The following is a 12,656-nucleotide window of genomic DNA, read 5'->3' on the forward strand; positions in this document are numbered from 1 at the left end:
AAGTACAGGGGTACATTGATAATGGCTGCTGCTGTTGATCCTGAGGACCAGATAGTACCCATGGCTTTTGCTTTGGCAAAGGGAGAGAACAATGAATTGTGGTCATGGTTCATGTGGCTTCTACGTGTGCAAGTGCTTGGCCCAACTCGCATTATATGTTTGATCTCAGACCGTCACGCAGGGCTTCTTAATGCTGCAGCTGAGCATATAGATGGGTTCCCGCCTCTAGTACATAAATGGTGCATGAGACACTTTGTCGCTAATTTCTGGTGGCGTCAGCAGAAGCAGGAGGTATGTGACAAGGTAAAGGCTCTATATTGTGTACGTACAGAGCACCAGTTCAAGGAGACAAAGAGAGAACTAGACAAGATGGTAAATGCAGCGGGAAAGGCCTGGTTAGAGACACAGATGGAACAGAAGGCTCAGTTGACGTTAGCATATAACGAGGAGGGTTTCAGGTATGGCATCATGACCACTAACTCCTCGGAGTCCTTCAACCGTGTATTCACTGGAGTTCGATCGTTGCCTGTGTCTAGAATTGTTGAGTTCTCCTTTCATAAGTGCAACGATTTTTTTGTGAAGAGGTGGGAACTTGCACAGAGGAATATAGCTGAGCAGGGGCGTTTTGAAAAGGCCAGAGCTGAACATTTGAAGGAGGCCGAGGAATTGGCCAAGCAGCACACCGTTGAGCCGTATGGACCCCGCCGCCATATCTTTAGTCTATGGGGCAAGGGTGGCACATGCTTAGGCGGCGAATGTTATGGTGGACGAAACTATCGAGTTGATCTTGAAAAGGTAGAGTGCAGTTGCAACGTCCCTTAGATCATGCATGCCCCTTGCTCTCATATGATCACGGCATGCAGGGTTCGTGGGTACAACTATGAGGATCTGCCATATATGTCACCCTTCTATCTCCGTTCGAACACCGTTAGTATTTGGGAGATGAGCTTCGAGCCATACCTTGACCCGACATAGTGGCCACCTTATAATGGTTCTGACTACGTGTCACATCTGGATCTAATGAAGGTAGGGCAGGGTAGGAGGAAGAAGAAGCGACTCAAGGGAGACATGGACGCTATGAGAGGGTACGACGAAGACATGTACGGCGGGGGAGACTTCAACGAGACCCGTGGCAAGAATTTTTGCTCCGTTTGCAAATAATCTGGTCACAAGGCTAGCAGGTATAGAAGACGAGGGCAGCAGGTGATTTCATATTGTGTTCGTATTGCATAACAAGTAGTTCAAATTTTACAATGCTACATAATGTTAATCTGAATATTGTTAATTTGAATACACTAACCCTTTGTTTATCAATTTGTAATAGGATGGCCCCTCCCACGCCGCACCAGCTGTACCCTGTTCTTGAGGTGGAGTACGACGACCCCCTTCTTTCACCAAACGACGAGGTTTTCAAGAGGCGTTCGAGGGATCCTTACATTCCTAGGACTTAGTGATGCTTAACGTAAAGGTTGACGTAGTCAGGTCCATATCCCCTCTTCCGTGCAATTACTTGCTTCCCCTTCAGTTCATCCAAGAACTTAGCTTGACCATCATAACATTCCCACCTGCATTTCCTAGTGCTCTGTCCAAACGAAAAATTATATCATATATGTCTTAGCAAAAGAAACAAAATACGATTTCATGGTTACCACAAAAATAACCAACCTCATCATAGTCAATCATATGGCCGCAATAATGGCCTATTCCAAGCTCCGAAGGGATTAGACCGTAGTTGGATTTAACATCACATTCGCACTTGACTGGCGGTGCTTTGTAAATTAACCTTTCTTTCTTCTTTTGCTTTGCCTTTGGAGGTTCTTCGGGCCATTTGTTCTTAGGACCATACAACCACTCCTTGAAATGACACTTCGCCATTGAATACACCTAAATAATGTGACATTAGTACATGACACATATAACTCAACATTTCAACACATACACTTTGCACTTACTTCATGCTTGTTTAGACACATAAACTCCAACGTATTGTCAGGGTTTATCACGGCTCGATCTCCGCAATGGCATAGAGGAGGTTCCTTGAGTCATCTAACTATGGCTAAGTGCTTCTCCTTAGCCGTCATTGGAGGGGGGTTAGGGTGAGGTGGAACCCATCGCTCGAAGTACTCTCATGGATGTCATCCTCTCCACCAATCGTCGAAAAGAAGGTACCTGGGGTCAAACTTGTCTGCACCGTCGATCCATTGAAAGAAAAAGCACCTCTCATGAGCCTACACAACAAAAATTCAACAAAATATTAGTAACATAGTAATACAAATGAAGAAGAAAATATACAGAAATAATTACTTACATTAAAACGACTGCACATGTAGAAGCAACGAGCCGCTGTGTCCGGATGTCTCGATTGAAACACGTCGGCCGGACGACCACAGTCACAGTTAGGGACAGGGAGTTCAGGGGGGACGGGGACATCTTTGCTAGACTAGTCGGGGTACAATTCTCTAGGATAACCCCGTTTTTGCCATAACTGCTTCCGAAATATGTCTTCCATATAATAAAATGGTTTAAATTAAACATCAATCAAAACAACGCAAATTAATGTAAAATATAATCATTTGCAATGCAACTAAAATAATATAACCAACACATATAGCAACAAAAATATACATGGTAAACATACTTCTAACTAAATAATTAACCTTAACATTGACAAAATCAAACTAATATCTTCCTTTAAACCATAGCCCATAGTTTCCAAACATAATTTTCCTCCTAACCTTAACTCCCATTCATAATATCCTATCCACCATTCAAACAAAAATAAAATGTGCGTCATTATCTTGAACGAGGACGAAGAGGGAGGGAGGCGACCGGGGAATGGAAGGGAAGGGAGGGAGGCTACAACGGAGGGCTGGGCGGGGGGCGGGCTTCCGGCGTTCGTGGCGCGGCGGCCGGCGTGCTCGGCGGTGGGCTGGCACGGGCGGACGCGGGCGTGGCGGCTAGGCGGCCTTGCTACTGGGGCAGCGGGACGGATCAGGTGGTGGGGGTTTTATTCGGCTCTGTCGCACCATGGATCAGGGCACGGCACTGTCGCGTCAAGATCGCTAGCGCGGCAGAGCCCAGCCACGTCACCGAGTGCGATTTCGGTCGTCGCCACGTCAGCCCACTGCCGCGCCACCATGCATGGCGCGACACATGCATTTGGCCGCGCCAGGACAATAGACGCGCCTAAAAGTGTTAGTTTTAAAAAAACTGATAGTGTTAGATTTAAAATTAGTTTTAAAAAAGTGTTAAAATTTAAAAAATTCAATCGAGCAGAGGCATCGGCCGCTTAACTTGGCAGCAGACGCAAACTCAAGCGCCCTACGAGCCTCCACCGTGGCACCAAAAAGCCAAAACCACATGCAAGCACCAGTGCAAGCGCCCGCGCTGTAGGGGCGTTATTGGCAACCCGGATGTCTAGAGTCGCCCAAAATATCGGATGCCTCCATCCTTCGCATGGAGGCCATGTCATACGCGAAAAGAAGCCCGCATTGTCTATTTTTGTGCGTCCCACTGCATGGACATTTTGCCTGACCACCGCGCCCACACGCTGGAACTCACGTGGATCCCAGTCACTTGACCCCGCCTGTGGATGCTGCGCCGCGGATGCGTCTGCCGGCCTCAGGCGCCCGCACGGTGACCATGGTGGTGCCCCGACAACTGCAGTAGGCGACTGCGGCAGGTGGGTCCCATTGCAACATGAGCAACATCTGATCTACTTTTGTAACATCTAGATAAACACACTTGCAACATACGTCTGAAGCATTTACAAAAACACCAAATTTTTTTGAAAATACGTGTGTAGCCATTGCGAACATATACAAACATCCAGATAAAACACTTGCAACATACCTAAAACATTTGTATATATATGCAATATCCAGATCTATTTTTTGCAACATCCAAATAAAACGCTTGCAACATATGTCTGAAACAGATGAAACATCTAGAACATACACTTAAAACATACGTGTATAGCCATTGGAACATGTGCAACATCCCGATCCACTTCCGCGACATCGATATAAAACACTTGCAACATACCTCTGAAACATCTGAAACACTTGAAACATACGCTTTTAGCACAATGTTACCTTGCTGCTTGAACGAATTGAGCGAGGCTAGTCGTCTCGCACAACTCGATACCGGTGTGGAGATCGACGCCGGCGTAGAGGGGGGGGGGAGGGTGCAGCGGGTAGAGTGGGTGCAGTGCCCACACTGGAGAAGGCCACAGTGAGGTGCCCCTACGCTGGAGAAAGGCTACAGAGGAAGGGGATTAGGCGTCACCGGCGGGAGCGAGCATCGTGGGGGGGGCACTGCGTCGTGGGCGCAGACAGGAGCAAGCGTCGCGGTTGGGGCGCGTGATGAGCAGGAGCGAGCGGCGTGGACTAGGAAGCGTTTGGATCCTAGAACTAAAAATCAGTCCTGGATTTTAGATGCCAAACAGGATGTCTTATACACATGGACTAATTATGAACGAATGAACTAATAAGACTAATTGGTAGCTAAAAATATATAAGTATTGTATATTTAACCTATTATCACACAATGGAGTCCAGAGATCGATCCAAACACGTCTAGATTGGTTATGTTTTGCTTCTCCATCCGCATGTAACTAACTAAACTAGTACTACTTGAGTGATATACTAGTGGCATTTGGTAACGTGAGAGGGTGGCTAGAGGGTGTTTAGCACGGCTCCTCTTGAGGGGCTTCTCTATAGAAGCCAGAGCTGTTTTGGAGGATGTGACTCCTCCAAAACATCTCCGACTCCTTTGTTTTTTACTGAAAAACGTCTCATTCGAAAAAATATTTGGCAAGACTTCTCTGCAGGAGCCCGAGCCGAAGCCAGAGAGAAGCCGTGCCATACAACCTAACGATCGGGGCAACAGCAACGCGCAGTCCATTGGACTGGCACCAAGAAAAGAATGGTACTGGTACTAGTGTACTATACTAGTGCAAAGTGGGGTGAAGCCGTGAAGGGTGAAGTGACACGGAGAGGCTCCGCCGCCGCCTGCGCAAGGCCACCGGCAAGGACGTCGGACTCGTCTTCCCCAAGCCCGCCGCCGCGGTCGCCGCGGCTGCCGACGGCAAGGACGCCGCCGCCGTGCAGGCGCTGCTCGCCGGCCTGCAGCAGCAGCAGCCGGTGCACGCGCACCACGGGCACCCGCTGCCCGCCGGCACCTGGAACGCGCTCCAACACGGCGGGTACGGGCAGGCGGCGTACCCGTGGGTGCTGCAGCATCAGCAGGCGCCGCCGGAGCCATACTTCGCCTCCTACCCCGGCGCCGCCTCCTGGGGCGCGTACGCCGCCTACCCGCACGACGGCCTTGGTGGCGCCTACGGCGGCGGCGGTGGTTGGTTCGGGTACTGACTGACCGACCGGCGCGGGCGGAGGACCCACTGCTGGATCAGAGCCGGACGGCGGGGAGCAGAGCAGGAGCAGGTGATGGAGCTTTGACGTTGTAGGGAAGTAGTAGTGCTCGGTAAGTACGTTGTGTGAATAGTGCTCGGCAAGAAGCTGATCTTTATCAGTAGATCACTGATTTCCTGCTGTTGCTACTTTCAGTTTCGGTAATGTTGTGGTTGCATTTTGTGTGTTTTGTGGGACGATGTCACGATGATGATGAGTTCATTTTGTTAGCTCAGCTCAGCTGGGCTGGGCTCTCATCTCATCTCATCTCATCTCGTGCATGCTGCTCTGTAACCGTAACTGCAATGTTTTGCACAACTCAAGTGTCAAGAGGAATGAAGTAACTCCCTCCCTCTGTTCTGTTGTTATATAAATATAAGCTCTGTCATATTCTTTGACCATCCATTTTCAGCAGATCCTTATAGTTTCATAAAATGTACTTTAGATTAGATAAAACACGGATCTATCTAACTCTCTCTCTATTTTGAAACCGATGATCGAGGCCTCGTTTAGATGCTGAAAAAATTTCAAACTGATGAATAGTACCACTTTCGTCTTATTTGACAAATATTGTCCAATCGTGGATCAACTAGGCTCAAAAGATTCATCTCGTGATTTCCAACTAAACTGTGTAATTAGTTTTTTTTTTACCTACATTTAATACTCCATGCAAGCGGCTAAAAATTGATGTGATGGAGAGAGAGTGAAAAAACTTGGAATTTTGGTGGTATCTAAACAAGGCCCGAAGATACTATACCGTAGGTTTGGTAAAACCAAAACGGACATCCTAGGAGTTCACTTTGCACTGAGTTCACTTTGCACTGTATAAGATAGTAGGTAGCGTGTCCGTGCGGTGCTACGGGACATCTAAACTTTTATATTAAAAACACGCGGATCGCATGATAAGATAACAACACTGTGAAATTAAATATCGACGTTAAAGTGATATTTAATCTAAAAAGCAAAGTTTGTAAAATTAACATAGTCACGAAGAGCGCGACGTTAAAGTGATATTTAATCTAAAAAGCAAAGTTTGTAAAATTAACATAGTCACGGAGAGCGCAGCATCACAGGCTCACCAACTCTAATGTATAGACCTTTCCGTAATGTGGCTAATATAATATTTTATATCGGTAGGTTTCGTAATGCGGCTAAGATAATATTTTATACCGGCAGGAAAAAATCTCCGATATCCAATTCTTTCATGCACCAATAAATTCATGAACAAGTGTTGTTAAGGTGAGTTTGGTGAGCTTTAGGCTTACTGGTCCTTGATTGAGAATTGCATTTATTGAAATACATCCACTCTTTTCTTTATCAACTTATCAGGACAATTTTCTTACATTGGTCCTGTTCGCATCTCTTATAATCCATCTTTTTCAACTTATTTTTTTAGCCGGAATAGTATTTTTTTCTCACAACAAATCAGCCGAAACAGTGTTTTGGCTTGTTTTTTCAGCGAAGCAAACGGGGCCTTTGAGTGTTATGTCGTTCATAAAACTAATAAATGGGTGGAGGGCTGTATGAAAAATTGAAATGTATCCTAAGTTAAAAGCATTTTAGAGCTGTATGAAAATATAAAAAATCTGAATGATTTTTTTTTTTGTTTTGGATACTAACCACGATAAAATACAACTCCAAGTTTTGATGCAAAACTGAAATAATCAAGTTCATATTGTAAGAACCTATGTGAAACTGAAACAATCAAGTTCATATTCGCAACCATTGCTATATGCCGCTTATCTCCAAACTTGAATAATGGCATCATTTCTCCATGCCCCTTGCTCATTTCTTTAGGTGCAAAAGCTTCCTCACTCCGTGGGTGTCTTGAATTGGTCCTGAAATGGTCTGGGTGCAATTTTGTTGACTCTAATGTCATCATCTGTTCCCCATTCTAGAGCCAGCGATTTTGTGATGCTATCAAGCGCAGCCTATACAAACAAATCCATCAGAAATAATCTGCTTATTCCAATTATTTTCTCTTATTAAGGAGCGGTTCTGAGAAGAACCAGATACCTTAGGCCTGGTTTAGTTCTCAAAATTTTTCACTCCAAACTATCACATCGAATCTTGCGGCACATGCATGGAGTATTAAATATAGACGAAAAAAACTAATTGCACAGTTTGGTTGAAAATCGCGAGACGAATGGTTTAAGACTAATTAGTCCATGATTAGCCATAAGTGCTACAGTAACTAACATGCGCTAATGATTGATTAATTAGGCTTAATAAATTCGTCTCGCAGTTTCCAGGCGAGCTATGTAATTAGTTTTTTTATTAATATCCGAAAACTCCTTCCGACATCCCCGAAACATCCGATGTGACATCCAAAAATTTTCATTTCGCGAACTAAACATAGCCCTAGTAGCAGAGCAAGACGCAGTGTTGCTTTTATGTTAATAATTAGGCCACAACTACTTTCACCGCTTTGTTTTCCTTATCTTAATAATAAAGCAAAAAATGTGAAGCAAAGGATAGGCTAACTCTATTTTCTGAAACGTTAAAACCCAGAGTTTGGAATGTTAGTCTGTCAGTGTACCTACTGTACGCGGCTTTCTAGTAGTACAAGGCAGACGCGCCGTACCTACTGTACGCGGCTTTCTAGTAGTACAAGGCAGACGCGCCGTAGTCCATGTCCGTCCAGTGCCCAGCCCGGCCCGTAGGCGCCGTTGACTGACCAAGCAGGCAAGCACACACGGTCACGGTCTCTCCGTTCCCACGACGCGGCCGCTTGCGCGCGAGAACGCGAGTCTTCCTCGGGTCGCCATCCAGCTCGCCTCCCGTCGCCGTCCGGCCGCCCTCCCCTGATGAGTCCCCTCCCTCTCTATAAAACAGACCACACGGCCATCGCTGTCCCGCACCGCCGCACCACTACACTCGCGAGCTCTCCATCTCTTCCTCTCTCTCTCTCTCTCTCTCTCACACACACACACTCGTTCACAGCACGCGCACGCTAGCCACAGCCAGAGCCCGCAACCCAGGCCGACGACGATCCCGACCGCGATGGGCAATCAGAGCGGCCGCAGCAGCAACGGCGGGGACGCCGCCGACGCGCCCAAGGCGACGGCGTTCGTGCTGAAGGTGCCGATGCACTGCCGCTGCGACGGGTGCGGCGACAAGATCCGCGCCGCGGTCAAGGACCTGAAGCTCCGGTGCGACGGCATCGTGTCGCTGGACCAGTCGGCGCTGGAAACCAAGGGCGAGCTGTCGGTCATCGCCACGGCGGACCCGGAGAGGCTCCGCCGCCGCCTGCGCAAGGCCACCGGCAAGGACGTCGGCCTCGTCTTCCCCAAGCCCACAGCCGCGGCCGCCGCAGCTGCCGACGGCAAGGACGCCACCGCCGCCGTGCAGGCGCTGCTCGCCGGCCTGCAGCTGCAGCAGCCGGTGCACGCCCACCACGGGCACCTGCTGCCCGCCGGCACCTGGAACGCGCTCCAGCACGGCGGGTACGGGCAGGCGGCGTACCCGTGGGTGCTGCAGCATCAGCAGGCGCCGCCGGAGCCGTACTTCGCTTCCTACCCCGCCGCCGCCCCGAGCGCCCCGCCCCTGCCGGTGCCGGAGGAGGAGGAGGATGCATGGAGCGAGACGACGGTGCCGGTACCTATGGGCGGCGCCTGGTAGCACGCTCGGCGTGTGGGCTGCGTCAGAGATCACCGGGACATTGGCCATGTACGAGCTGTGAAACCCACCCATGTTGTCAAACGAAGCGGATGCCCACGTGGATGCCGTTGATAGACGGCCTATGTAATTTGCTCTCCTGCTAGTACAATATGTATACACCAACTAATATAAAGCCTTTATCTCAAAATAATAATAGGAAGACTCAGTTTGTGAGCCTTTTCATTAGGCCATGTTATACTTGGCCATCGGGCCGGCCCGGCTCGGCACGGCACGGGCCCGTGCCAGGCACGACACGTAGTCTAGGCACGGCCTGCTGAGCCGTTTTTCGGGCCGGGCCGGCCCAAGAAGGCACGACCTGCCAAGCGTGCCAGGCTGGCCCAAGGCCCACAGAGAGAGGGAAGGGGAGAGCAGGAGGCAAGGGCAGCCACGGGGAGCGGCGCTCGCCCTGGAGGCTGGATGTGGGGCCGCGCGGGGAGGTAAGGAGGCGGCGGTTGCTGGCGTGCTTGAATTCACCCATCGCCGTTCGAATCTGGCCGCGGATGTCGTGCAGCGCGCGAGGGAGACGCCGCCGCGCGCGGGGAAGGTGGAAGAGGCGCACGGGAAGCGGCGGCCGCCGCCGGCGCGCTCGCCCTGGTGGGGAGGGGGCTGCGTGGGCGGAGGGGAGGTAGGCAGGCAGCCAGGGCGCTTGACGCCGGATCCGTCGGGGTGAGCGGAGAAGGGAGCAGGGTGGAGCTCGGGGTCAGCGTCCCCTAGGTCGGCGCGCTTGCTCCCGAGGAAGCCACCGTGGTCGAGGCTGATTTCCCCGCAGGTGGCGACGCTTCTAGGTGCGCCCGCGCGACGGTGAGGAGCCCCCCATGGGTGGCTATGCTTCCAGCCTTCTAAGGCGCGGTCGCGGCGAGGTGGCGTGGTGGCGAGCAGGTGGGAAACGAGTCCATGACTCTGAGTGCGGCGCGGGTACGGGGACGGGGCTACGCCTGCGCGTTGGGAGGGGGGATTTAGGGTTAGGGCGATGGACCTTTTTAGGAGGCCATGGCTTGCATCGGGCCGTTGCCGGGCCGGCTGACTCAGGTCGGGCCATGCTGGGCCAGCCCACGGACCTGAGCAGCGGCCCAGGCACGGCCTGCTGCCTCGGGCCGGGCCAGCCCGGGCCTGCATGTCACCGGCCGTGCCGTGCTCGTGTCGGACTAAAAAAGCAAGCTTCGTGCCGTGCCGTCGTGCCTCGGGCTGCATGGCCAAGTATTGGCCATGTACAACGCATAGATGTTTGAATAGACGCTTAAAAAAAGAAACTAATTTGTTTTTTACAAGCGTCTTAACCTACAATGGAATAAGTCTGTAACACCCCGGTGTTATGCCAGCATTTAGGCACTGCAAATCATGCATATTGTGCATCATCAAGCATCCTAAGTATCCATGCCTAACTATGTAAATGATAACTAAAACCATGCTTCGAAACGTATGAAACATGCTCGTGAAATATGAATGTTGCATACACTTGTTTAGAGTTGTTTTTGCCCTAATTATGCTTGCTAGGTTAGTAAAACATGTTTGGCTATAATTGTAAATCATCTAGAATTATTTAGCACAGTTTTTGGAGCAAGATTTGTATTCAAGCTTTTGACAAAATATGCATTTGAAACCTTTATTGAAAATGGTCAAAAATTCTCCCAATTTAGCTTTTGCTTCCCAATTCAAAATCCATGCAAAATTTTTAGTTGGTCCCTAAAGCAAAGTTGTAGAGGATTAAATTCTAAGCAACTTTTATTTTTGGGTCATTTTCAAAAGATGTCATTTTCTTGCTCAAAATGATATTTGAAAACTGGTATTTGAAAATTTCTTAAAAATAGAAATTGAAAAAAAGGTTTTCTCCTTTCACGGGCCGCCGCCTCCTTTCTGGCCCATGGCCGAAGCCGGCTCGGCCTGCCACCGCGCCCGCCGCTCGCTTGCCCGCCCCGCGTTTGGCCCAGCAACGCCTTCGCCTCGGCCCAGCCCACCTCGCACGCCTAGCCTGCCTCCGCGCTGGCCCGCTCACCCGGCCTGCCTCCGCGCTGCGTCACGCCATTCCCGCGCGCCGCGCCCGACCGCGTCAGGACGTGCTCGCCGCGTGGCCGCCATGCGCCGGCGACGCACGCCGCGCGGCAGCCCTGGCCTGCCTCGCCCTCCACGCGCTCGCCTTCATCTGCTGCTCCCGCTGCGCTCCCCACTTCGCCCTCCCGCTGTCTCAGACGCAACGACAGCAGCAGCGCGCGCCCGCTCTCACCACCGAATGCCGCCGCTGCCCCGCCGGCGATGTACCCCTCCTTCCATGCCTTCTTTCTTCGATTCCCACCGCCAGCAGCTTCGCCTAGGGTCCCTGCCTCGCTTGCGCTCGCTCGCAGCCGCCGTCGTCGAGGTAAGGGCCGAGCTTGGCCGCCTCCTTCCTCTCTGGCGAGTGCGCTGCCGCGGCCGTGTGGTCCGTCACGCCGCCGGGCCAACGCCACCCTCCCAGTCGGTGCGGCTCGACGTGGTGTGCATGTTGGCACCGCCTGCGCCACCGGGAGAGCTCACCGCCGGTGAGCACCGGTCGGCGGGGCTACTCTCCTGTTCTCGGGTCGCTGACCCGTGGGGCCGCAAGGCCCAGCCGCAGTGACCGGTGGAAGTTTCGGGTGCACAGCACCGGGTGCACGCAGCAATTTTTGTCGGCTGGTTTTGAAAAGGAATTAAGAAATGAATTTTTAGATTTCTGTTAAATACTTTGGAAAATGTTTGTGTACTCATTTTGGCTCCAAATTTGTTGAAACAGATTTTGCTAGGTTCCTTGTCACCAGATCTACATGATAAAAATATTGCATGCCATTTGTGAGATACTTTTCTATAGAGCTTTAATTAATTCTTGATATTGATGATATCTTGAAAAATGGTTAATAAATCCTATATGTATCAGAAAAATATGATTCCAAGTGTGTTATTCTTCTTGTGTAATGTACTTCCTAGGAAAAATATATGCCATGCATGTCTTGTAGAAAAATTATGAGGTGTAGTTCAAGTGCCTTTAATGGCTGATTTTTGTTATTTTTGCTAGAGAGCAAAATTTGTATAAAACATGCATGTGATAATTTTTGTACAGTGATTATTTGTTGTGTAGAACATGGGAAAAATATTTCATCTGTTGTTTGACACTTTTCACAGTACAAAGTATTTTCATGTTCATAATCAAGCCCTAGCTTGTTATTTTTGTGTAGGCTAATCCACTCATCCAAATGCCATAAAAATATGATGGTAGACTACTTAGGGTAGTACTGAGCTATGGTAATTTTCTAAGATTTTTCTGAGCTATAAAAATAGATGTTGTTATTCAAACCTTTTATTAACTAGGGTTAATCAAATGTTACTTTGTGTATGCTTAAGGAATTAGTGAAGCTTTGGTGTATCTTTGAAGCATTTAATGAGATGTGTTAACTTAGCATATTAGTAGTAGAAGAGAATGCAGTAGATGACACGTGCTTGTAGTATATGTTCTTGGATGATGTTAACTACCTTGCATTCAAGCATATCCCTTGTGTTCATTTCATCCGATGCACTTTTGCATAAGCACTTACGCACATGCATCATACAGGATCACAAACCGAGAGCCCAGTCGTCATA

At 49.6% G+C, this 12,656-nt stretch overlaps 1 protein-coding gene across 1 annotated transcript; it reads left to right on the forward strand.

Annotated features, from left to right (window-relative positions):
- The first annotated feature begins 8,286 nt into the window (after positions 1 to 8,286).
- LOC136475192 (uncharacterized) lies at positions 8,287 to 9,248 on the forward strand. Its single transcript, XM_066472745.1, has one exon. It carries the CDS (start codon positions 8,415 to 8,417, stop codon positions 9,030 to 9,032), a length of 618 nt encoding a protein of 205 aa, XP_066328842.1. The 5' UTR covers positions 8,287 to 8,414; the 3' UTR covers positions 9,033 to 9,248.
- The last annotated feature ends 3,408 nt before the right edge of the window (positions 9,249 to 12,656 follow it).

The sequence above is a fragment of the Miscanthus floridulus genome, chromosome 8 (assembly GCF_019320115.1).
Source record: "Miscanthus floridulus cultivar M001 chromosome 8, ASM1932011v1, whole genome shotgun sequence".
Classification (NCBI taxonomy): domain Eukaryota; kingdom Viridiplantae; phylum Streptophyta; class Magnoliopsida; order Poales; family Poaceae; genus Miscanthus; species Miscanthus floridulus.

Bases quoted from the DNA above. Each gene is read 5' to 3' on its own strand.
- LOC136475192 (XM_066472745.1), top strand. From the start codon at position 8,415: ATGGGCAATCAGAGCGGCCGCAGCAGCAACGGCGGGGACGCCGCCGAC.